At 35.6% G+C, this 23,360-nt stretch overlaps 3 protein-coding genes across 11 annotated transcripts in view; 1 reads left to right on the forward strand and 2 right to left on the reverse strand.

The window, feature by feature from the left end:
• The first annotated feature begins 1,218 nt into the window (after window positions 1-1,218).
• Window positions 1,219-4,185, forward strand: il6 (interleukin 6 (interferon, beta 2)). The gene is made up of 5 exons (XM_067361612.1): window positions 1,219-1,266; window positions 1,349-1,557; window positions 1,639-1,749; window positions 2,985-3,128; window positions 3,959-4,185. Exons 1-5 carry the CDS (start codon window positions 1,251-1,253, stop codon window positions 4,175-4,177), a joined length of 699 nt encoding a protein of 232 aa, XP_067217713.1. The 5' UTR covers window positions 1,219-1,250; the 3' UTR covers window positions 4,178-4,185.
• A 75-nt stretch (window positions 4,186-4,260) lies between these two features.
• On the reverse strand, window positions 4,261-15,652 carry tomm7 (translocase of outer mitochondrial membrane 7 homolog (yeast)). The gene is made up of 3 exons (XM_067361613.1): window positions 15,444-15,652; window positions 4,779-4,827; window positions 4,261-4,708 (listed from the first exon to the last, which is right to left on the reverse strand). The coding sequence occupies exons 1-3, from the start codon at window positions 15,544-15,546 to the stop codon at window positions 4,693-4,695; spliced, it is 168 nt and encodes a 55-aa protein (XP_067217714.1). The 5' UTR covers window positions 15,547-15,652; the 3' UTR covers window positions 4,261-4,692.
• Window positions 15,653-16,195: 543 nt separating this feature from the next.
• The window catches only part of hycc1 (hyccin PI4KA lipid kinase complex subunit 1), a 47,662-nt gene continuing 40,497 nt past the window's right edge, over window positions 16,196-23,360 (reverse strand). For 8 of the 9 annotated variants that reach the window (XR_010897254.1, XR_010897251.1, XR_010897253.1 and 5 more), the window contains 2 exons: window positions 21,758-22,065; window positions 17,802-17,940 (listed from right to left, as the gene is read on the reverse strand). Coding sequence is in view for 1 of the 9 variants with exons in the window: in XM_067410927.1 (XP_067267028.1) it covers window positions 17,366-17,940 (575 nt within the window). In the remaining 8 variants the exon portion in view is untranslated. Of the gene's footprint in view, window positions 17,941-21,757; window positions 22,066-23,360 lie in introns of all 9 variants that reach the window. The other variant, XM_067410927.1, reaches the window with a different exon arrangement.

The raw sequence follows: 23,360 nt of genomic DNA on the forward strand, positions 1-23,360 counted from the left end.
AACACATGGCACCAGAATGCACTATGGGAAGAAGCCAAGCCAGTGGAGGCAGTGTGATGCTTTGGGAGATGTTCTGCTGGGAAACCTTGAGTCCTGCCATCCATGTGGATGTTACTTTGACACGTACCACCCACCTAAGCATTGTTGCAGACCATGTACACCCTTCATGGAAACCGAATTCCCTTGTGGCCTCTTTCAGCAGGATAATTCACCCTGCCACAAATCAAAAATGGTTCAGGAATGGTTTGAGGAGCACAACAACGAGTTTGAGGTGTTGACTTGGCCTCCAAATTCCCCAGATCTCAATCCAATCGAGCAACTATGGGATGTGCTGAACAAACCCGATCCATGGAGGCTCCAACTTGCAACTTACAGGACTTAAAGGATCTGCTGCTAACATCTTGGTGTCAGATACCACAGCACACCTTCAGGGGTCTAGAGGAGTCCATGCCTTGTTGGGTCAGGGCTGTTTTGGCAGCAAAAGAGGGACCAACACAATATTAGGAAGGTGGTCATAATGTTATACCTGATTGGTGTATATTTCATATAAAAATTGAAAATTGTGCATTTTTCATAATAATAAACATATAATCTGGGTGAGCCTGGGAAAAAAGAGCCTGGGGGTTGAGTTGTTGACTGTCTTAAAGTAACTTTGTGTTCTTCCATCTGCAGTTTGAGAGAGAATTCAGAGAGACGGCGAATATGACGGCGTACGAAGGTGTCACGCCTCTCCTCAGAGCTTCTGACGGCTGTCTGTCCACAAACTTCAGCATCGTAAGAACACTTAACATGGTCGGGATTTATTTAGGGCTGATTCTTTAATTAGCAAAACTTGTCTGTCCCTTAGCATGACTTTAAATAATTTTAAAATAATAATGTGGTTTCTAAAAATTGAAAATGGTATTTTTGTGCATTTTTCATAATTTGTTTTTTAACTTTGGCAAGTTGTCACAAGGTCTGTATCGCAGTAACTAAGATGTTTTTTAAAAAGAAAGAAATTAAATCAAAATAAATAAAATAACATTAAAAGTATCAAAACCTAAGGCTTGTTTCAAAGTCACAACTTGTGGAAACCCATGAGTTTTTAGAGGGAAAAGTGAAAACCAGTATCAGGGCATTTTTTTTAAAAGTTTAAAGGCGGGTTAGAAAGTGGAAACTCCTTAAGCTTGTGTATAAAAACCACTTCAGAAGTGTTGTTCAGAAGTCTCTGGAGTTTGCTTGAAGACATCACACAAACTTTCGCAATCACGATGCCGTCAGCTCTGAGTAAGTGGAGGCGTTAGACCGATCGGACATCCTCATGTGCAGACTGACACTTCTTCTCACTTTCTATCACTTTTCTCTGCAGACAAAGCGCTCTTCCTGTTTGTCACACTGGCAGTTTCCATCTGTCTCGTGGACGCCGTGCCTGCGTACAGCAGTATGGGGGAGTTATCCGAAATATCTGGGGATGAAGTTCAAGATGTGGATGTGAAGAGTCCTCTGAACGACCAGGAGAAATGGCATCTGATGGCAAGAGATCTGCACAAGGATGTGAAAACTCTGCGTGATGAACAGGTGCTTTTAAATGCAGAATAAAACAAAGGTGCATCATACTTCTGACTGTCTTTAACTAACTTTGTATGCTCCCATCTGCAGTTTGAGAGGGATTTCAGAGAGACGGTGAATATGACGGCGTACGAAGGTGTCAGGATCAGCACACCTCTCCTCAGACCTTCTGACGGCTGCCTGTCCAGAAACTTCAGCACAGTAAGAACACTTATCATGGTTGGGATTTATTTAGGGCTGATTCTTTAATTAGTGAAACCTTTCTGACCCCTAGCATGACTTTAAAGTATTTTTAAGAATTAAAGAATTAGAAATGTAGTTTCTAAAAAAGATTTAAAAGTTTGTCTTTAGCCAGAATGTCTTTTTTAGTCACTCTATAATCCCAGTATTTCCATGTGTTTTTTATATAGTAGTGATGCCTATTATTATAACTGTGGAAAATGGTTCAAATAAATGTTCAAACGTTTGACTGGTACTTTGCACTAAGTCCAAGGTCTTTGTAATGTTTTATCACAAAGAATCCATCATCGTTACAATCAAGCCAAGCATTTTATAGAACCAGGTTTTTCCCACAACGTTTGTTTGGCTATAATGGGATTAGGGAAGTTTGTAGAACAGACATTTTCATGATTCAAGTGGCTAGGCCATCATCTATATAAAGTTTTACTGTAATTTCAACGCTTCAAATTGTAGTATTAACAAGTGCAAAGCTTATCTAACTTCCCCTACAAAAAAAGAAACTGTCATTACCGTTCAACACACTTTCATGGCAATTCATAACTAATTTATGTTTTGGGAAATCGGTGGCTAATTTGTATGATCTCATTCATAAAATCTGCATATATGCCACACTAATTTAATGCTTTTTTTTCCCACACAAAACATTGTAAAATAGTTACGTACAAGATCGGGTTGATATCGTTACTCAAACTAAATGCAGTTGAAAGTTAAGACAGATAATTTTATTCAACACATGTATTAAAAATACAAAGTTATGTCATGAAACTCTAGATGGCACAGGCTGACAGGTCCTTAACTCAATCTGCTTGCAGTCACATGATTCTCTATTGGGCACAGCTGATTGGTTCCTGTTATATAAGTAGCAAATGAGCTCACTGCTCAACCTTCAAATACTTGGTCAGCATTTGCTGTAGCAGTTTGCAACGTGCTTTCAGAAACCCTCCACCTTCCCCAGCTCCACCTGTATAAATCTGTTACGGGTAATTTATCTACGCTATTTTGTACAGCAGCAGAGTATCAGTGTTTGTATTGGCAGTAGCAAGTCTCTGTTTTTGCTCAGCAGCAGCATTGTCATATCCATTTCCATGCCAAAACACTCAGAGAGAGTTGTCATGACAGAAATGTTTTCATTTGATTTTCTCAAATATTGGCCATAAATACGCAAACTTAAGAATCTCCCCTCATGAATGTTTCAGGAAAGGTGTCTGAAGCGCATTTACAGTGTTCTGACGTGGTATAAAGAGAACTGGAACTACATCGAGAAGGAAAACCTGACCTCAAACATGGTCAACAACATCAAACATGAGACCAAACGACTGCTGGAGGCCATTAACAGCCAGGTAAACACACCTGAACTCAACATCTCCGGCCATCGCATCCTAACCAAGAGGCTGAACTTGACGTCATTTTAGACATCAAATCGAATTCATAGGTTTTAGAGCATAAACATTCAAAAAGTTGGTATCTTTACAATAAGCAAATTCATTACATTTTATTGTAAGTTCAACACTAATAGCTAAAATTGTTATATAATCAAATCTAGTGATTATCTAACTTTCCCTCCAAAAACTGAAAAATGTCATTATTGTTCAACACACTCTCATGGCAATTCATAACTATTTTACATTTTGGTTGCTGGCATGAATTTGTGCAAAATCATTTACAATCTGCTTAATTTATTTTTTTTTCTCTATGATTTTGGAGCATAAAGTTAATTTACTATCAAAAATTACTAATATATTTTTTAAAATGTTAAAGTTGACATTTTCTAACGCATTATGAACTCACTTAAAAGAGCAATTGTATTTTTATTAACATTAAAGATGAATAAATGCATTAATTAATGTAAACAAATAAGTCTTTACTTTGTGTCACCAAATAATGAATGACACTTTTGCATGTTGAAGATCAAGGAAGATCAGTCAAAACAATCAATAATTGATAGACGGTGAAAAGTCATGAAATGCAGATTATTGAGTGTCCCAGCCATGAAAATCCAGACTCAATTCATAAGGACCCAATAATCTCTGAAGACTAGTGATAGACTGATATCAAACAGGCCATTTCAGCATGGCAGTAGGTGTGCACTCAGAACCAGCCAATCGGAGCTAGTCGTACATTTGAATAAGTGGTGGCGTGACACATATTTAATGTTTATTCCTCCCTCCAGCTCCAGGTGAGTGAAGGACAGATGGATCCGATCTCCAGCAGTCCTCTGCCGGTCAACTCCGCATGGATGCAAAAGACAACCGTACACTCGATCCTGTTCAACTTCACCAGCGCCATGATCGACACATGCAGAGCCGTCAATTACATGAGCAAGAGGAAGAGTGGACAACGGAGAAAAGGCGTGAAGAGACCCAGCGACCGGACCTCTGAGAAGAACTAATCAATGCTAATTTATTTGACTTATATATTTATTTATTGACCATCATGATTCAGGGCATGATATTTTAATATTTATGAGTCTGTACTTTTAATGTATTCAATGTCTCATTTGTACGACAGATATTTATAAATATAATATTTATTTGTGTGTACTTTTAATTAATTTTGTACTTTCATTTGTACAAAACAGAAAATCTGTGCAGATATTTATTAAACGTGTTTTATTAAAAACTGAACGTCGACCACATCCTGAGACTGTTCACAATGTTTTTTTATTTAAATAGATCAAAGACAATTCAGTTATGTTGTGTGTGTTTCTCAAGACAAATTTTTAGAAAGAAGCAGCAAAAGTCTTAAAACAAAACAGAGGGTGGATGAGACAGCGAAGTATTTACATTCCAGCATAACATTCAGATCCAAGCACTCAGTCCTAAGATGATGGTCTCGAAATCTTCAGTGAGTTTGGATGTTCAGCGGGAGGATCTGATTTGTCTTTAGTGGCCGTCAGGAGCGTCTTCATCCCCAAAGCAAACTGAAAGAAAACACACATGTTCATCAGCTCTCTGTGCTAAAACACTGTGAGCTTCACGTGTTCAACTCACCTCAGGACTGTGGGCTCAGGCATCCCTGGATCGGCTCCTCGTTTGAATCCTGGGAAATTAATAAATAAATAAAAAAACGTAAATAAGCATGAACTAGTGGAAAACCAGGTTTTTTTGTGGTTGATGCTGATCTTTAACCCTTTAATTGGCAAGACTATAAAGAGACATTAGAAAATTAATTTATTGCTATTTTCCATCTAATAAGGACATAAATAATAAAATGTCATGATCTTTTGTCTTTTCTTTTTTATTGTAATGTTTGTATCTCCAGGATACGTCGTCCCTTTGGAGGTATACATACAATGAAAAAAGAATGCTTGTTTGGCAACGCAAATTGGCAAGCCAGATTTTTTAAAACATTCATTCTCTCATAACCTGAACTAAATATTCTTCATAAAATTCTGTTGTCAACTAATTTATACCCCCAAACTGGCAATGTATCCTGGGGGATACAAACATTTACAGACAGATTATGAAAAATGTAAAAATTAAATTCATACATTTTCAACATTTCCGTAATAAGCGAACACTCAACAAACATTTTTAAACATGCAAGTCCCCTCCAAATATTATAAATATGTGAAATGTATCAACTTTTATCAGAAGTTGAGTAGATTTCCCACTACTGGTGGTCATGCTGCTTTTAAATGCTGCCTGTGAGCTAAACAAAAAATTTATGATAATGAGACCTTTCCCTGACTCTCCCCACAGCCTCTCAAATGTTTGTATCCTCCAGGATTAAAAAGAAAACATCATGGTACCTGTTCACAAATCACATTTCACAAATAAATAAATAAAAAAAATATATACATATGAAATGCATTTTATGTAATTATTTTATTACATATATATATATATATATATATATATATATATATATATATATATATATATATATATATATATATATATATATATATATATATATATATATATATATATATATATACAGTACAGTCCAAAAGTTTGGAACCACTAAGATTTTTAATGTTTTTAAAAGAAGTTTCGTCTGCTCACCAAGGCTACATTTATTTAATTAAAAATACAGTAAAAAACAGTAATATTGTGAAATATTATTACAATTTAAAATAACTGTGTACTATTTAAATATATTTGACAAAGTAATTTATTCCTGTGATGCAAAGCTGAATTTTCAGCATCATTACTCCAGTCTTCAGTGTCACATGATCCTTCAGAAATCATTCTAATATGCTGATCTGCTGCTCAATAAACATTTATGATTATTTTCAATGTTGAAAACAGTTGTGTACTTTTTTTTTTTTTTTCAGGATTCCTTGATGAATAGAAAGTTCAAAAGAACAGCATTTATCTGAAATACAAAGCTTCTGTAGCATTATACACTACCGTTCAAACGTTTGGGGTCAGTAAGAATTTTTATTTTTATTTTTTTTAAAGAAATTAAAGAAATGAATACTTTTATTCAGCAAGGATGCATTAAATCAATCAAAAGTGGCAGTAAAGACATTTATAATGTTACAAAAGATTAGATTTCAGATAAACACTGTTTTTTTTAACTTTCTATTCATCAAATAATCCTGAAAAAAAATATTGTACACAAATATTTTGTACAATTGTACACATTAAATGTTTCTTGAGCAGCAGATCAGCATATTAGAATGATTTCTGAAGGATCATGTGACACTGAAGACTGGAGTAAAATCTGAAAGCTGAAAATTCAGCTTTGCATCACAGGAATAAATTACTTTGTCAAATATATTCAAATAGTACAGTTATTTTAAATTGTAATAATATGTCACAATATTACTGTTTTTACTGTATTTTTAATTAAATAAATGTAGCCTTGGTGAGCAGACGAAACTTCTTTTAAAAACATTAAAAATCTTAGTGGTTCCAAACTTTTGGACTGTACTGTAATATATATATAAAAAAATCTTCCAACCGTTCAAAAGTTTGGTGCCAGAAAGTTTGAAAAGATTACTATTTCTGTTCTTTTGACCTTTCTTTTCATCAAAGAATCCTGAAAAAAATGAATCAAGGCCTCCATAAAAATATGAAGCAGCACAAGTGTTTTCAACATTGATAATAATTAGAAATGTTTCTTGAGAAGAAAATCAGCACATTTGAATGATTTCTGAAGGATCATGTGACACTGAAGACTGGAGTAATGATGCTGAAAATTCAGCTTTGATCACAGAAATAAATTTTACAGTATTTTCAAATAGAAAACTGCTATTTTAAATTGTAAAAATATATCACAATATCAAACTTTTTACTGTATTTTTTCATGAAACAAAATATAGCCTTGCTGAGCAGCAGAGACTTCTTTCAAAAACACTAACAATTCTTACCAACTCCAAACTTGAATCATTTACAACTGAATGATTTTTTTTTTCTGCATTAAAGTAACTACAATTTAATAAGATGTTTTATATTTGCAAAATGTTGAGAATTTAAGGGGAAAATTAGTTTGTCATAAAAATTTTGAGGTGAAATATATCATTTTTTGGGGGGGGGGGGGGGGGGGTTAGCAGATATTCATGACAGCTTTTGTGAGATTACTGATCCATCGAGAAGGTGACACTCGATTTAATGCTGATATATGTAAAATGTACATTAATAACGACAAATGAGACAAAACAGCTGAAAAAAAAAACAATTATTTTACACAATATTTACAATAAAAAAAAAAAAAACATGACATTAGCAAGGTGTACATTCAGTTGATTTTAGATTTGACACACTTGTTAATCAGCCATTAGACGTGGCCAATATTGGCCGTTTGAGCAGGACTAGCATGGACACTTCTGAGGGTGTATATGACAAAAATCAAATGACAGAATGCAGGCTGATGAATGACAAAATTTGGCCATATTTTTAAAGGATTACATTAGAGCTCGAAGATGACAATCACTCTCGCAAGTCTGGATTCCTCAATTTTCAGGAACTTACAAAGAAGCTCAATTTGACTCGATTGGCATCATGAAACTGCCTCACATCCTTCGGAGATCCGGAGCGGACAGAAAGAAAAGTCCTGCATTGCAGCTCTCACACAGGAAGTGACTCCAGCGAAAGGGCACAGAAAGCTGAGTCTGAGTGTCTCAACTGCAATTCTTCCTGTTTTCATTTAATATTGGTCTACACAAGCACAACAATAGCATTACCCATGAAAGATCTCTAAGAATTCAGACGTCAGAGCTGAATCAGATCCATTTCACTTATTGTGCAACACGCTTTGAACAAGCAGTGTGAAAAAACAATGACAATACTTTTGCACACACTCTTCACAACAGTTATTTTATACACGGTTCTCTCGGACAGGTGATTCTGATTGATCAATTGCGAGATCTGATTAAAGAACCTCACGGCTGCAGATAAAATACTGCAATCCACACATCATAGTGGAAGACATATCAGAGTTCAAAACTGTTGGTGAGCATCTCGCTGCCTCATCTGTGACCAAGTCTTTGAGGTGCATCGAGAGCTGTGGTATCCTGGGTAATGTTGGCACAACACAATTCAACAGGAGGATGCAAGAGGAAACTGATACTTTCAGACCAGGTACTAACCCGGCTTGTATCCAAAAACATAAATCCACAAATCACTGCAGAATTAAACACGTGCCTCGACCCTCCTGTTCCCACCAAACCTGTTCATCAGGAGAGTTAATATAATCACGGTCGGGCTGCTATAGCCAAACCTTTGGTCACTCACGGCAATGCCAAATGTCAGTTTCATTGGTGCCAACTAGGGTGAGGAAATTTTCCCAAAGGTTAATCGACGTGTGACAACACCGGTAATACTGGTATCACTGGGGAGGGGGGTTCCCCATTTTGCACCTCGCTTTTAAATCGCTAATTCACACGGCTGCACTGGCATTCATAACGGTGTGGAGCAGAGTAAGAGCATTTTCAATGAATTCCTATGGAAGTGGAGCTTTTGTCATTTACCAGCAATTGCTTGAATGATGGGTTCATTATTATTCTTAATGAAAAACAAAACAACTAGAAAAACAAGTAAACCTTTGCAGGTTCCCTATTTGCATTGGGTTTAAATCCAAAATATTGGCAAATAGGTGCTTTTACATTTCGCTTTGAAACCAAATCTTCCGCTATCGTCTTGTCAGTCAGCTCCTCACTCATGTAATAAATGAAATCTGACTCCTGCTGCTGATCTGTGCATTGAGCAGATGCATTCAGGTTTTAATTGTAGTGAAAAAAAAAAAAAAAAAAATGAAAACGATGCCGGGAGGTGGTGCCGTGGTGGGCAAGTGTAACCGGTGTTGTGGCTGAACACCAGTAACACTGACTACCGCAGCAAGCCTAGTGCCAACAGAGCAAATCTTGGGCTGTGGACAATGTGAAACATGTATTGTCCTCTGATGAGTCCACCTTCACTCCCTTTCCCACATGTGTGGGAGTAACGGTGTGGAGAAGCCCCAAAGAGGCTCAAAACCCAGACTGTTGATGCCTAGAGTGAAGCTTCAGGTGAATCAATGATGGTTTGGGCTACAGTATCATGGCATTTCCTACTGCGCTTGATGGCCACGTGACCACCGAACCATTCTGGAGGACCATGTGCACCAAATGGTTCAAACATTGTACCCTGAATAGGGTTGTCAAAAGTATTTCACACAGAGCATTTCACACTTGTAATTTAGATGTGGGGTTAGCACCGCTTTTTAACCTGGGTTATGAAACCCTGCACTGGAGCAGGGTTAGCACCACTTTTGCTTTTAAAGGTCCCGTTTTTCGTGGTTTTTTGAAGCTTTGATTGTGTTTATAGTGTGCAATATAACATGTGTTCATGTTTCGCGTGTAAAAAAACACAGTATTTTTCACATAATTTACTTATCTGTATACCGCTGTTTCCACTGTCATAAAAACGGGCTGATGACTTCCTTGTTCTATGAAGTCCCTCCTTCAGAAATACGTAACGAGTTCTGATTGTGTCAGCGGTTCCTGTGTTGTGATTCGACAGCAGCTTAGCGCTCCTTGCCCGGAAAGGTCACGCCTCTTACCATAACGTGTGCTGCACATAGTTTTACATGTGGATTATTGTGGTGTTGTGCCGACTGAACACAAAAGACAATAATTCCCGAGAGACTGAACTCTTTAATCTCCACAAGCAGCGACAGAAAATGTACAACGTTAGCACTCACTCAGAAGAGTACCTCATATGGAAAACAGCCATATACATAAACATGGTCCCCTCTTGTGGCCATTATGTGCACTGCAGTCCAACATTAACTATTGCAGTAAGGATACCACAATTATAATTTTCGGGAACCGAGTTAAACATAAATTGTAACCATTGATCTCTAAGTACAGCGTCCCTGGGAAGGCCAAACAAAGGTGATTGGACTGCGGGATGAAAATAACAGCGTTTCGACGACATGGCGACAAACACACTCTACAAACGCAACTCTTGCTCTTCTCCGTGGGAGCGCAACAAGACCACGCCCTCTTTTTTGTGTATTCCTGTGGGCGGAGGTTAGTCAGAAAACTGTTTTAGTGACGTCATTAAAGAAGGAAGTAGAGGGATGTAGTCCAAACTGGCCGTTCGATGTAGGCAACTTCTGTTAAATAAAATATCTCGCTTGGCATTGAACTTTGAGCTTTAAAATTTTACAGATTTTATTTATACTCCAACAACAACATTACCATAGACTGTAAAAAAATATGGACGTAGTGTCCGTGACGTCACCCATAGAGTTCTGAACAGCAGTTTTGACGCCTAAATGAGGCCGCGGCCATCTTAGCTGCGCGTCACTCCCGGATAACTGAAAATGGGCAAAGAGTCGGGGAGGTGGTTTGAGCTGATGTGATTGGTTGCTGAAACCACGCCCGCCTAGCTCGACGTGACCATGTTAGCAGGCAAAAGAGCTATCTATCTAGATACTATCTAAGTTATTAATAAAGATAAGTTTTATCAGTACGTTCTAAAGGTTTACTGTCAATCTACGGTGTTTCTTTAAGATATAGATGCTCCAACACCAGTAATTTGTGTTGGGTGTGCAAATAACAACATGGAAAATTAAAATGGGACTTCATACCTTTATAATAGAGATCGCGAGATGAATCCAATCTGTGGCACTTGGGTAAAATATAAATGTCCATTGCAAAAAAAAAAAAAAAAAAAAAAAAAAATTTCACATTTCTTCTTAATGATCTGCTCTCTGTCATCGTTCTTCAAGAAAGGATGCAATCTGAGCAGCGTTTATGTTGTAAAACTGTATACGATCGTATCTAACAAACAAATGAGCCCGTGTCCAAAGTATGTTTTTTCAAAATAGTGCAGCAGTTTTAGTTATAATATCCAAGCAGTGCTGTCAGAGTTGTATATCTTCCTGGTATTGTCATTGTAGTAAATCTCGCAATCAAAACTTTCAGCCAATGCCACGATCCAACAACGTGTGTTCTGTTTCTTCCCCATGCTTCTTCCCACAAATACACACATCAATCTCGAATATTATGCAGCAAGCCACATTTTATAATTGTATAAAATAATCGAGCACAAAAACGGCTGAGATGCCAAATTCAGCGGCAGCTGAGGTAAAGTGACGGCTCACAGACAGCAGCGGCATCTACCTGTCACTCAAGTGACCGCGCCCTTAATTATGCAGAACTTTAAGGCTTAATATAATTTAAACGGATAAGTTATAAAAAAATTCACCCCCCTCAGAGTTGTCATGAAGGGAAAAATTAGCAGTATAGACCAAAACCACAATTTCAACCAACTTGTAAACATGTTTTTTTCTGCTATAAACTTGGCCAATTTAACATGGGACTCTATGAGATTCTGCTCTCTTTTGGAGCCTGTCCCTAGCGGCCAGTCGATGAATCGCAGTTTAAGTCACTTCCGTATTGGCTTCACGAGAGAAAGGGGAGGTTGCCGCTTGAACATTACACACTAACTAAAGTTTGAAACATGGGATCACGAAGAACGGGACCTTTAACTCCGCTTTGCGGTGCTAAACTTGTACACTGTGAAACAATGTGGTGTTACAATGTTACAACTAGATGCTTAGCAACTGACAACCAATCATGTGCCTTATATTCACGCACTTTGGGCAGTCACAGAAACACTGCGCGATATATGTACTGAAGCAGTAGGAGATTTAATTTCTACATTTCCAGAATAATATATTTCACACCAACATAATGAGTTGTTCTGCTTCATTAACCGATTCTGCGGGACCTCACTTACTACAGTGGAAGAGAGTGAAGGTGCGTCGACAATCTTTTTTTTACAGTGTAATGCACCAATAGACCCAGCCCACGCGATCAAATAGTTGCGCGCGCATTTTGGCAACGGAAGTGGTTTTAACGTGTTAACAACTCTGAAAGTTTTTCAGGGCTCTCATGTGTAACGCACTGAGCGTGACAGTCACTCATTTCGGTCTTTTGTCACGCACTCCCGCCACACATTGTATTTCTCACGCAGAAAAACTATTTTTCATATATTTAATATGCCGCTGCGCCGGGCAGGAATCAAGCGCGTCTCCCCTAGAGTAGCCTGCCACTTATCAGCCAATCAAAAAAAGAAAGAGGCTACACAGTAGCCAATCAGAAAATAGCACTATTGTATCTGGGTAAGATTTAACGCAACAACCAATGAAAAAAAAGCATATCCTGGAATTGTTCACCATCATCCTCGTTCACCCACAGAGGAAAACACTGGAGCTCTGAGCATCACTTCGAGCACAGAATAAGTCACGATCTCCTATTTTAATGTTACAACAAATTCACAGCTTGATTGACACAAACAATGACAACTTGACTGCTGTTAGAGAATGTTTCCCAGATAATTAGAGTGTCTGAACTTAGTCAACAGTTTTACAGCCTGTTCACTGAAAACACCTGCTCAGTAGTCTAGACCTAGTTATATATTTTTGTTATCACACGATGACTGACATTTTGTCACATTAAACATCTCTCTCTCTTAATAATTTTTTTAGCACTAAATAAATTAGTGTATTACATCGTCAATGTTATTGGTCACTTTAAAAATCATGTCATGGTGTTGGATATTAGTCAATCTTGCCTGTCTTTAAAACTTGAGAGCCCTGGTTTATGTATATATATCTGGCCACTGCATTTGGCCATCTATTAGTCTTCTATCCACTCGACTACACGGATCTGATAGCCGGATACCATTTGATAAAGTCAACTTTTTAAAATAACTTTATCTGTCTGTGTTGCTTAATCCGCTCGCGAAGCTGTAGATATATATCTCACTTTCGGAGTTGCTAACACGTTAGAACCTATGGGCAACAACACCACTTCCGTTGCCAAAATGCGTGCGTCATCATTGTGTACAAACAGTAAAAGGGCCTATACACACAGCAAGACTGGTGACAGAGTGTTTTGATGAACATGAAAGTGAAGTTAAACATCTCCCATGGCCTGCAGTCACCACTTTGAAGTGTTTTGGAGGGGTGAATCAGAAAATGTTTTCCTCCACCAGCATCACATAGTGACCTGAACACTGTTCTGGAAGAGAAACGGCTCAAAATCCCTCTGACGTTCGAGCCGTCCTCTAGAAATGCTAATTTTTAGGCTTTTCCCTGCGTGGCAGTTTAGCAGACACACAAAAGGCTACAACTTCCTTTTGCAACTCATTTGTCTCTAAACGTTTCCCATCATGCCAAAAATACAGAGACACGCAAATTTCTGTGGAGTGTATGAATAAAGAGCAGAGTCCCTAAAGCCTCATAAACACTTCCTCATTTTACATTTAACAGTGATGACGCTGCAGGACGAAGACGCCCACTGAACCCGCTGTACAAACGCCCGTCATGTCTGCTGAAGAACATTAACTGAGGCCATAATCATGACGGAGCATCACAGCGTGTAAATCATATCTGCAGGAAGTGATGCGTCATACACGGAAAAACTGATCAAATGATGCAGTCTCTCTGTATTACAAACACATGCATCCCAGAAGCCCTTAATCCTGACGAACTGTCCTGCAGTGACTTCGGTCAGTGACGTGAAACCTTACTTAATGACGGATGACATTTCCAGTAACTAGTAGGATGGCCAATATATGAAACGATTTAACAAATTAGATGAATTGATGAATAAAAATGACATTTTTCTAGAACACAAGTTGCTCAATGACAGATATGTCAATACTACACAATATAAAAATGATATTTAGGGATGCACCGGTGTATCGGCCAATTTTTTCTCAATTTATGATAGTCATTGAAGAATAAGGTTTTCAATAGTGTAATAACACATAATGGAGACATAATTAATTTTGAAGTTTTATTAAGTGTTAATGAGATTATGTGGTTTTTATAGTCAATTAACACTGCTTTTGTCATTTTTTACAAGATGGACAAAATTTGTCACTAAAAAAAGTCATACGGTTTAACCAAAATTTCAGTTTTACCGAATGAATATTTCTTCAATCAATGCTAACAGGCTGATTTCTAGCTAGCTAGCAAAAGGACAATCAAACATTTTATTTAGAAGAAGTTTTTAAAATATTACAACATTTTCCATGTTTTATAGCGGTTGCACCGAATGACCTGATGTTTCGGGACATGCGTATGAGCAAGTGAAAACAATTTTTTTAAATAATTAAGAGTTAGTTTGTTACTTTGCTTCACGACCATGTGGTCCTCTGCAGGTGTCTGAATGATGTCACATCCTGTCACATGATATTGACCGCATGACTTGATCCAAAATGGTCTCATTACTCTGATTTACAACAATGAAATTCATTTTTACACATAATTTTAATACCATTTTGCACTATGTTGATATATGATGCTATAAAATCATGCCGGAATAAAAAATAAATACATTTATTACATTTTAAGATATTTTAATCACAAATGAAATGGCTGTATTGTCCTTTGGACGGTTAAACCGAATGACCTTTTGACACTTCAAAATCTTTAAAATACCTTTATATGTAGCAAAATATAATTAAAACCTTTTGGATTCAATAAAAGAGATCTAAGTTAGTTGTACCACCTTACATACTTTGAATGTCACATCTTTGTTTATTATTATTATTATTATTATTAAGGCCTTTGGACAAAAATTTACCCATGTTAGATAAATATATCAGCCATTGTTCACAATGTTATCTAGATATTAATATCACCCAGAAAAAATGATTACAAATATTATAATACTAAAAGAAATTGTTTTACATACTTGGTTTTTATTACTGAAGAATACACTATAAATATCGCAATGAAGACTAAATTCTAACAACACAAAGCTAGGGTTGTGGTCAGAGCGTTGCTATGTGGTTGCATAGTAGTTTCTAGCGCGTTGCTAGGTGGTTGCTAAGGTGTTGGGAGTGTTTATAGCATGTTGCTATGGCTTTCTAGCAGAGTGCTAGTGTGTTGTTTGCTTGCTCAAGTCACCGTCAAATCTTTAATCTTGTTTATAGATATGAAGCTTATAAAAGTAAAACAATTGTGACGCAAAGCTAACATTTCTGCGTCGTTCCGCCAGTCTTTAGTGTCACGTGATCCTTCAGAACTCATTCTGATATGCTGCTCAAGAAAGATTTCTGATTATTTCAATGTTAAAACAGTTGTAGTGCTTAAAATGTTTGTGCATATGTTTAAAAACCTTAATAGACACAAATGATTGATAAACCCTTGATATAACGCATGTAAACACGCGCACATGCAGGCGAGTGTAGTTTACTGACCCAGATAAAGCACAGTGGGGATGAAACCCCAGCGGATGACGAACTGGCCGCACTGGAACACCTGCTGCAGCCGCTGCTTGCTCTCTTTGCTCAGTTTGGTCATGATTTCGATCAGATTTGATCAGTTATCGTCTCTGGAGTCGATGTGGAGCAGTGAAGGGCACGGAAGAGCGCAGGAACCACGTGTATGCCGTAGAGTGTGCGGCGGTGTTCCTGTAGCAACCGTTTTGCGACAGTCACAAAATGACGGCCCACTGACACCTAGCGGCCACACAAAGGAGGTGCAATGTAGAGATTTTATGTAATGTTTTCTGATTTATCAGTCATTTATTTATTGTAAAAAATGCTAAATGAATGCTAAATTTAATATAGTATGCAAAGTATACATTGACAATTTAGTTCAATACCTGATTGATGACAGATAAATAAAAACAGAATCCCAGTCATATTTCATATTATCACGTCATATAATTTCATATTGCACTATATAATTATATGACGTATATACAAGAGGTTTAGGTTTAGGTTTAATTGACAGAATTTATATGAAAGCAATTGAATTCAGATTGTTTTGGCTCAATATTGAGAAAAAAAACAACTAAATAAATAACAACTGCATGAATTATAACAATTATTCAATTAAATAATACAAACATTAACTTTTCAATCTTACAAATGTAAATGAATTATGCACACACCCCTCATTAACAAACAGACATTTAATTTTAATATAAAATAAATTCACAGATCACAGTCATTTAATCTATATCAAAACTATTCAGGTGGAATAAATCGAATTAAAAGTTGATTAGTAAAACATTTATAGAGAATTTTTCTTACAATATAAAAATCTCGAGGCATGCTGAAATAGAAATCTTTATTTTCAGAGACTGTAACCATGTTATTTCTTTGATGAAAGGCAAAAAAATGACTTTTAGTACAATAATATTTACAGTTCACAACAAAATATTCACATTCTCAAAATAATCTGAATACAGACACAAACACTGTTACTGATGACCCACTTCAAATTAAAAGCACAAACCATTATGACCAGAAAAATGTCTTCAAAAACATTTCCCAATGAGATGTCTTCCTAAAAAAAAACAAAAAAAACCCCAATAAAACCAGATAAATATTGATGCATGTGCTGCAATGAAAAAAAACTATAATTAGTCCAAGAAAAAAAAAAAAAAAAAATCACATTGATTTATCTTAAATTTTAATATGAAGAAATGATTTCTGGCTTATAATCACACTGTTTTCTGGGTCTCTGCATTGAAAGCATGACATCAGTATGACACGTTCCTCATCCGCCGCGTGTCACAGCATCTCTTATGGCCTTACGCATCCTCACATACAGCAACTCAAACAATAACCATATTGCTTTTCAAATACCGCATGAAAAACGCTGTAAACGAAGACGACTACTGTTTGTTTTGGTGTCTCAATTCCACCAGATTTTCCACTCGGGTTTTGTAACCGAGCATCCAAATTCCCATGGAAACAGTGTGAAATGATGGCTTCGCTTCAAGCCCAGTGCATGCTGGGATACAAAGAGGAGGGGAACCGCTGCGAACGCACACATAAAAATCACACAAATCTCAGTACGGTTCAGTGTGTGTGATCTTCTCTCAGACGCTCCCAAAACAGATACAGCATTAAAAAATACACAATACAGCTCATAAATCACGTGTAAACTTCATGGATCGACTTCAGGAACAAACTGGGAAAAAAGTTTAAGTTTTTTTTAAAAACACTTACTTCAAAAATACATGACTTTGGTAATTATACACAACCGTAGGGGGAAAAAAAACAGACAGACTTCCTGTAAGGTGCAGTTTTGTGCCACATGATGGCAGCAGCGCCACGTCTGTATGTGTTAGAGTCGCATTACTGTAGTCAAAAAACAAAGTTTAGGGTCACAGGTCAGAGGTCACGTGGATACTGATGGTGGGCGAGCGCTGCCGATGTTGGTGGGCGGGGCTTAGGTGCTCCAGATAGGCCACGCCCTCGTCTTGCAGGCCACCTTCGGGAACGTGATTGGACGTGGGACTGGACGCACGGCTGGACGGCTGGTTGCCGGTGGCGGCGGCGAACACGTTGCTGACCTGCTCGAAGGAGCGCGAGAAGACGGCGCTGGCGGTGCGCGACAGGCTGAGCGAGCCGCTCTTAGGCACCGATTGGCTGGCCGTCAGCGTCAGGCGTTTGAGTGACAGGAGCTCCAGGTTCTCGCTCATGGCGCGGACGGCCGCCTGCTTGCGCGTCAGCTGATCCATGCCCGTGGCCGCGTCCTTCTCCTTATCCTTGTCTTTCTCCTTGTCTTTGCTGGATCTTCCAGTCAGGCGACGCAAACCCTTTCCCGCCGGCTTCCCGGCGCTGTTGCTGATCACGATGGTCGGCGGGCTGCCCTGACCGCCGGACGCCTGCGTGCAGATGCCCTCGTCCACCTCCGCGATCTCCGTCAGCTCATCCGGGGAACCCAAATCCACTGCGTCTGTGGGCGGAAGAGACGAGAGCACAGATTTATTTATCCCTCTGGAGAGCTGAGATTTAAAAACACTTCCTAGAACTGTCCTGCATCATTTTTTCTGAATTAAATCCAATTGTTTCTTACTCATTTTGGGGTCAAATTGTGCTCTATCACAAAAAATTACATGCATTTTGGAGCTTTTTTTGCTTTCGACAACCATTTGTAAGGTTACTTAAGAAGTTTTGTATTTTCTCTTAATCACCAGAAAAATGATTCTTCTCTTTCTCTGAGTCAGGTATAACTCAAATTCTCAGCTGATTTTCACATATTTGACATTATTTTATGCATAATCCTGATTTTAATGTTAGAATTATGGCTAAACTTGACCCAGATGCTGCATCTGTGGGTGTTTTATCCAAACAGAGGAAGAAAATGACAGATTTGTGAGAAAAAGCTTATTTATGGAGTTGTTTATGTAAAGCTCTTGGATGAATATTTTTCCACTCCTTTGCAGATTGAAAGTTAATTGATACATTTGGGATACTTCTTGTCATTAAAACAGAAACATTTTGACATTTGAAACAAAAGTTAAATATATATATATATTATATACATATTTATCTGTGATAAAATGTTTTTATTGATATTTTTAAACTCAGCATCATCAAATCTGGTGATTAGGCATTTCTGCAAATCAGCAGAATATTATTTTTCAAGATGCAGGGCTGTGTAAATTAAAACACTACCACACATGTTATTTTTTTATATTATGTATGTTATATTATTAATATAAAGTATAAAAGGTAAATAAAGTATAAATCTCGCAAAGAAATACTCATGTCATTTTACCACAAAAATTAAACATTTTCATTAATTATTACAATTTAATAGTATTAATGTACTATTATTTATTTATTTATTATTATTAAAATTAATTATTTTAATTAATTTTTATTTTTGTGGTGAATTATGACATGGGTATTTCTTTGTGAGATTCAACCTAACATAAAATAAAATATCTCACAAAGAAATATCCATGCCATATTTCACCACAAAAATAAAAACAGAAAATGTATGAAAAATATAATTTGAAAATTGAGCCTGTTTTCTTCTGCTTATTATGATAAAAAAAATAAAAATAAAAATAAAAAAAAAAAACAAAAAAAAAAAAGTTTTTTTAAACATTTAAACATTTTGTAAACATTTAAATAAATAAAATCAATATAAAATACCTACTAAAAAAGATGAAATATATTGTTTGTGTCATGTGACTGTTAATTGACATCAGAAACAGACTAGACTTTGGGAATCCCTGCTATAATGAGAAAAACTCATTCTTAATGTAATAAAAATGATGTAACTATAATACAGTAATGAAAATAAATCATCAAAAATCAGTAAAACAAATACAACTAATATGTATTATGTATTACTACTATTTTCCACCACAGTATAATATAATAATAATGAGAATTTGAGGGGGAAATTTGTTTAATCAAGAGGGAATAAATGTTGAAATATGAGCCGCATAATTCTAGACCGTGTTTGTGAGATTCCCCTAATAAACCAGATGAATTACACAATGATTCAGGTTTTGAAAATCAAAGTCTTTGTAATCACACATTACATAGTTTTAGAAATCGGGGTGTTGAAATTTACATGAATGTTTTCAGAAAATGCATTTTTATCAATGCGTCTCGTGCAATATGGTTCAGAAATCACATGTAAGAGCATCAGCAGGATAGAAAACCCCACCAGACCTCAAGCTGCACATGAGTCCCTCTATAAGAGTGTTAGGAGAGGTTTAGGGAAATAAAGGACCGCCTACAAGCAGGTGTTTCAGCAGAGGGAGCTGTTGGCAGGAGGGATGTTTTTAGGGAAAAGGAAGGAAGTGTCCGACATCACAAACCAGAAGCTCAAACTAGAAGAGAAAGAACAGACTGACAGGAAGTTCAGACACAAGTTCAGTCTGACACAGAAGATATGAAGACCATTTTCTGTTGGGATGCACAATATACGGCAGCCACACTGGTAATGGACACAATTATGTGCTCTTATTTCCATGAAACATCCTCTCTGAAGGTTTGCTGATGGTTATATCAGACGCATCATTTCCTGTCAGTCTTGTCTTATTTCTCAGGCATTTAAAGGGAGGTCGTTTCCCTTGGCAACCCAGCGGATAAGTGTCGGGAAAAGAAGGTTTCATAAATCGCTTGTCTGAAAGCAGCATCGTGAGACGGGATTTAAGCAGTGCAGGTCATTTCCATAATTGGTTAGCTGTGAGTTCAAGAGGTTTGATTGGATGGAAAACACTCAGGGGCGAAACGCAGAATGGAAAAAACAGAAATATGGAACGAGTTGGCGAAGGCGACAGAAATAGACGCAAAGAGTGTGAGACAGAAGAGAAAAATCAGGGTCATTCACAAAGTTAAGGAGATGATTTCAGGAGTCTGTTAATAACAGATAGAGGAATATTCCAGATCAACGGAAGCTCGATCCACAACATTTGAGATGATGTCAATCACCAAAACATTCTGATTCATCTTTAAGTAAAAAAATACTTCAATAAATATGAATAATATGAATAATAATAATAACCTTGTACAATAGTTATAATAATTGTATCTAATTACAATATAATTTATTATATGATCAATATTTATTTAAATAAAATAAATTAATAACAACAATAATATATTTAATTATAATAAGTATATCGAATTACAATAATTTAATATCTAATAATAAATAATTGTTATTTAAATAAATAATAAATTAATCATAATATATTTCATTATAATAATTGTATCCAATTACAATATATAGTTCAATATGTAATAAATAAACAATGAATATGTATTACAAAAAATAATAATATAATATCTAATTACAATATATAACATAATATATAATAAAAAATAATAAATGTTAATTTAAACAAATAATTAAAAATAATAATATATTTAATTATAATAATTGTATCTAATTATAATATATAATTCAATATATAAATAAATGATAAATATTTATTTAAATAAATAAAATAATAATGTATACAATAATTATAATTGCATCCAATTACAATATATTATTTAATATATAATATTTAAATAAATAAAATAATAATAATAATAATCTTACATATTAAAATAACTGTATCCAATTACAATATATTATTTAATCTATAATAAAGAATAAATATTCATTTAAATAAATAAAAAAATAATAATATATTTAATTATAATAATTGTATACAATTACAATATATAATTCAATATGTAATAAATAAATAATGAATATGTATTTTAATAAAAATAATATAATGTACTTATCAAATTACAAACTTAATATATAATAAATAAATAAATATTAATTTAAACAAATAATTAATAATATCATATATTTAATTATAATATTGTATCTAATATTAATATTAATTCAATATAAAATTAATAATTCAATATATAATAAATATTCATTTAAATAAATTAATAAATAATAATACACTTTATAATAATTGTATTTAATTACAATATATAATTTTATATATAAAAATGTAAAACTGTTTGAAAAAATATATGCATGTAGATGCACATTATTAGAAGTTCATCCGTCTAAACAAATAACTAATAAATGAATCTAGTTACTATCTATATATACAGTAGTAAATTATTTCTTGTGTTAATGGACATTGTGCCACTAAGGCTGTGGATAAAGCTTCACCTTTGAACCAGACACATTCCTTCAGGAAAAGCCAAAGTTGCTCGCTGATACTCTTTAGGGTTTACATATCATAAATAATTAACACGCTTATCAAGACGCTCCGCCCCACACAAAGTACCTCTGGGCCCGAGGGGAGAGGGGAGGGGTGTGCGGGACGAGGGGGTGGGGTGGGGTTCTAGAACTGAACCCGCCCCGCGGAGGGCGTCCCGTCCTCTAGGTGCCTCCGCACGGACTTCTGCCTCCTGACCTCTTGACCTCTAGGGTCGACCCCCACCTCTGTGGCGCCCCCTAGCGCCTCCCCCTCCGTCCTGCTGCGAAGAGCCTCTCCGTTGGCCAGTCGTTCACCGCTGACCCCCGTTACGCTAATCTCAGGGATGGGCCCCGTCGGGCAGGAGTCAGGGGAGTCTACACTGTCCTCCTGAGACTCTGAGACACACACACACACACACACACACACACGGACACATGCATGATGGGTGATGTGATGTGACAAATGGAAATCATATTTGAAACATCTCAAGACAAACATGAACAGAATCAAAATTATAAGATAAAAATGGACACAGATGACAATGACATGAAAGCGACTACTATTTTGAATTATATTATTATCAAATATTTAATTATTTTAAAATACAATTTAATTTAATTTTATAATATTAAATATATAATAAATATACAATTAACTAATTAAAATTATAAATTAAAATAATTTAATTTATAAAATGGAATTATAATTACAGTGTTATAATATAATAATAATGTAAATAGTTATCATTATTTATTATATTAATATTATAATTAAATCATATTGTTATAATAAAATATAATTATTCATTTATTGCGACAAAAATAATTTAACTTAATATAAATTATAACATTTTATAATAACTAAATAATTTAATTACAAAAATTTTTAATAAAATGTTACAATTAAGTTTAATTAAATTATAGCGTTAATAATAATATATTAAGTTATAAGCATAATATATAGTTATAACAATTTAACTATTATTATCATCAAATGTTTGTTTCATAATCATACTATATTGTTATTATAAAATATAATAAAATAAATAATTAAATTATATTATAAAATATAATTATTATATTAATAATTTTAAATGGTAATATTTAAATCATTGAAATTCACAGTTATTAAAATGAAATATTATATTATTACAAAAAACTATTATTTTATACTAATACATAGACATTGTAAATGTAAATCCAAATTAAAAAACTACTTTATCTTATGAAACTAAGTTAAAAACAACAGTCAAAACAGTAGACCTAATATTATAGTTAAAGAAATTAATTAATAAATAAACCATATGATTTGAGGCACAAATGATTTACAACATTTGATGGGACGATTTAGACACCAGAAGTGTCAAATTTAGTATTAGGGTTCAAATCACTAACCCAAGCACTAGAAACGATGACTCCTAATGACTGCGTTTGGGGCTTAATTGTGGCTGACGAACAGAAAACCCTTCATTACTTCTGAAACGACTGAGCACTAATTAGTCAGATGGCGTCGTGTACGGATGGGAGAGATCAACGTCACGGCGAACGGCTGGATGCACGTCAAAGTTGAAAAACTGTGCCAGATACCACATTATTACTATCATTAACCGGCAGAAATGTGAGCAGGAATCCCGCTCTGTCCTGAGTCATCGGAACATCAGGATGTGGGAAAAACCGCCGGAGAGTTTTAA

The sequence above is a fragment of the Chanodichthys erythropterus genome, chromosome 15, assembly GCF_024489055.1.
Source record: "Chanodichthys erythropterus isolate Z2021 chromosome 15, ASM2448905v1, whole genome shotgun sequence".
Taxonomy (NCBI): Eukaryota; Metazoa; Chordata; class Actinopteri; order Cypriniformes; family Xenocyprididae; genus Chanodichthys; species Chanodichthys erythropterus.

Bases quoted from the DNA above. Each gene is read 5' to 3' on its own strand.
- il6 (XM_067361612.1), top strand. The intron at 1,750-2,984 runs GTAAGAACACTT...TGAATGTTTCAG, and splicing joins TGTCCAGAAACTTCAGCACA to GAAAGGTGTCTGAAGCGCAT. The intron at 3,129-3,958 runs GTAAACACACCT...TCCTCCCTCCAG, and splicing joins TGGAGGCCATTAACAGCCAG to CTCCAGGTGAGTGAAGGACA.
- tomm7 (XM_067361613.1), bottom strand. From the start codon at position 15,546: ATGACCAAACTGAGCAAAGAGAGCAAGCAGCGGCTGCAGCAGGTGTTC. The intron at 4,828-15,443 runs GTCAGTAAACTA...TTAATTTCCCAG, and splicing joins CCCCACTGTGCTTTATCTGG to GATTCAAACGAGGAGCCGAT.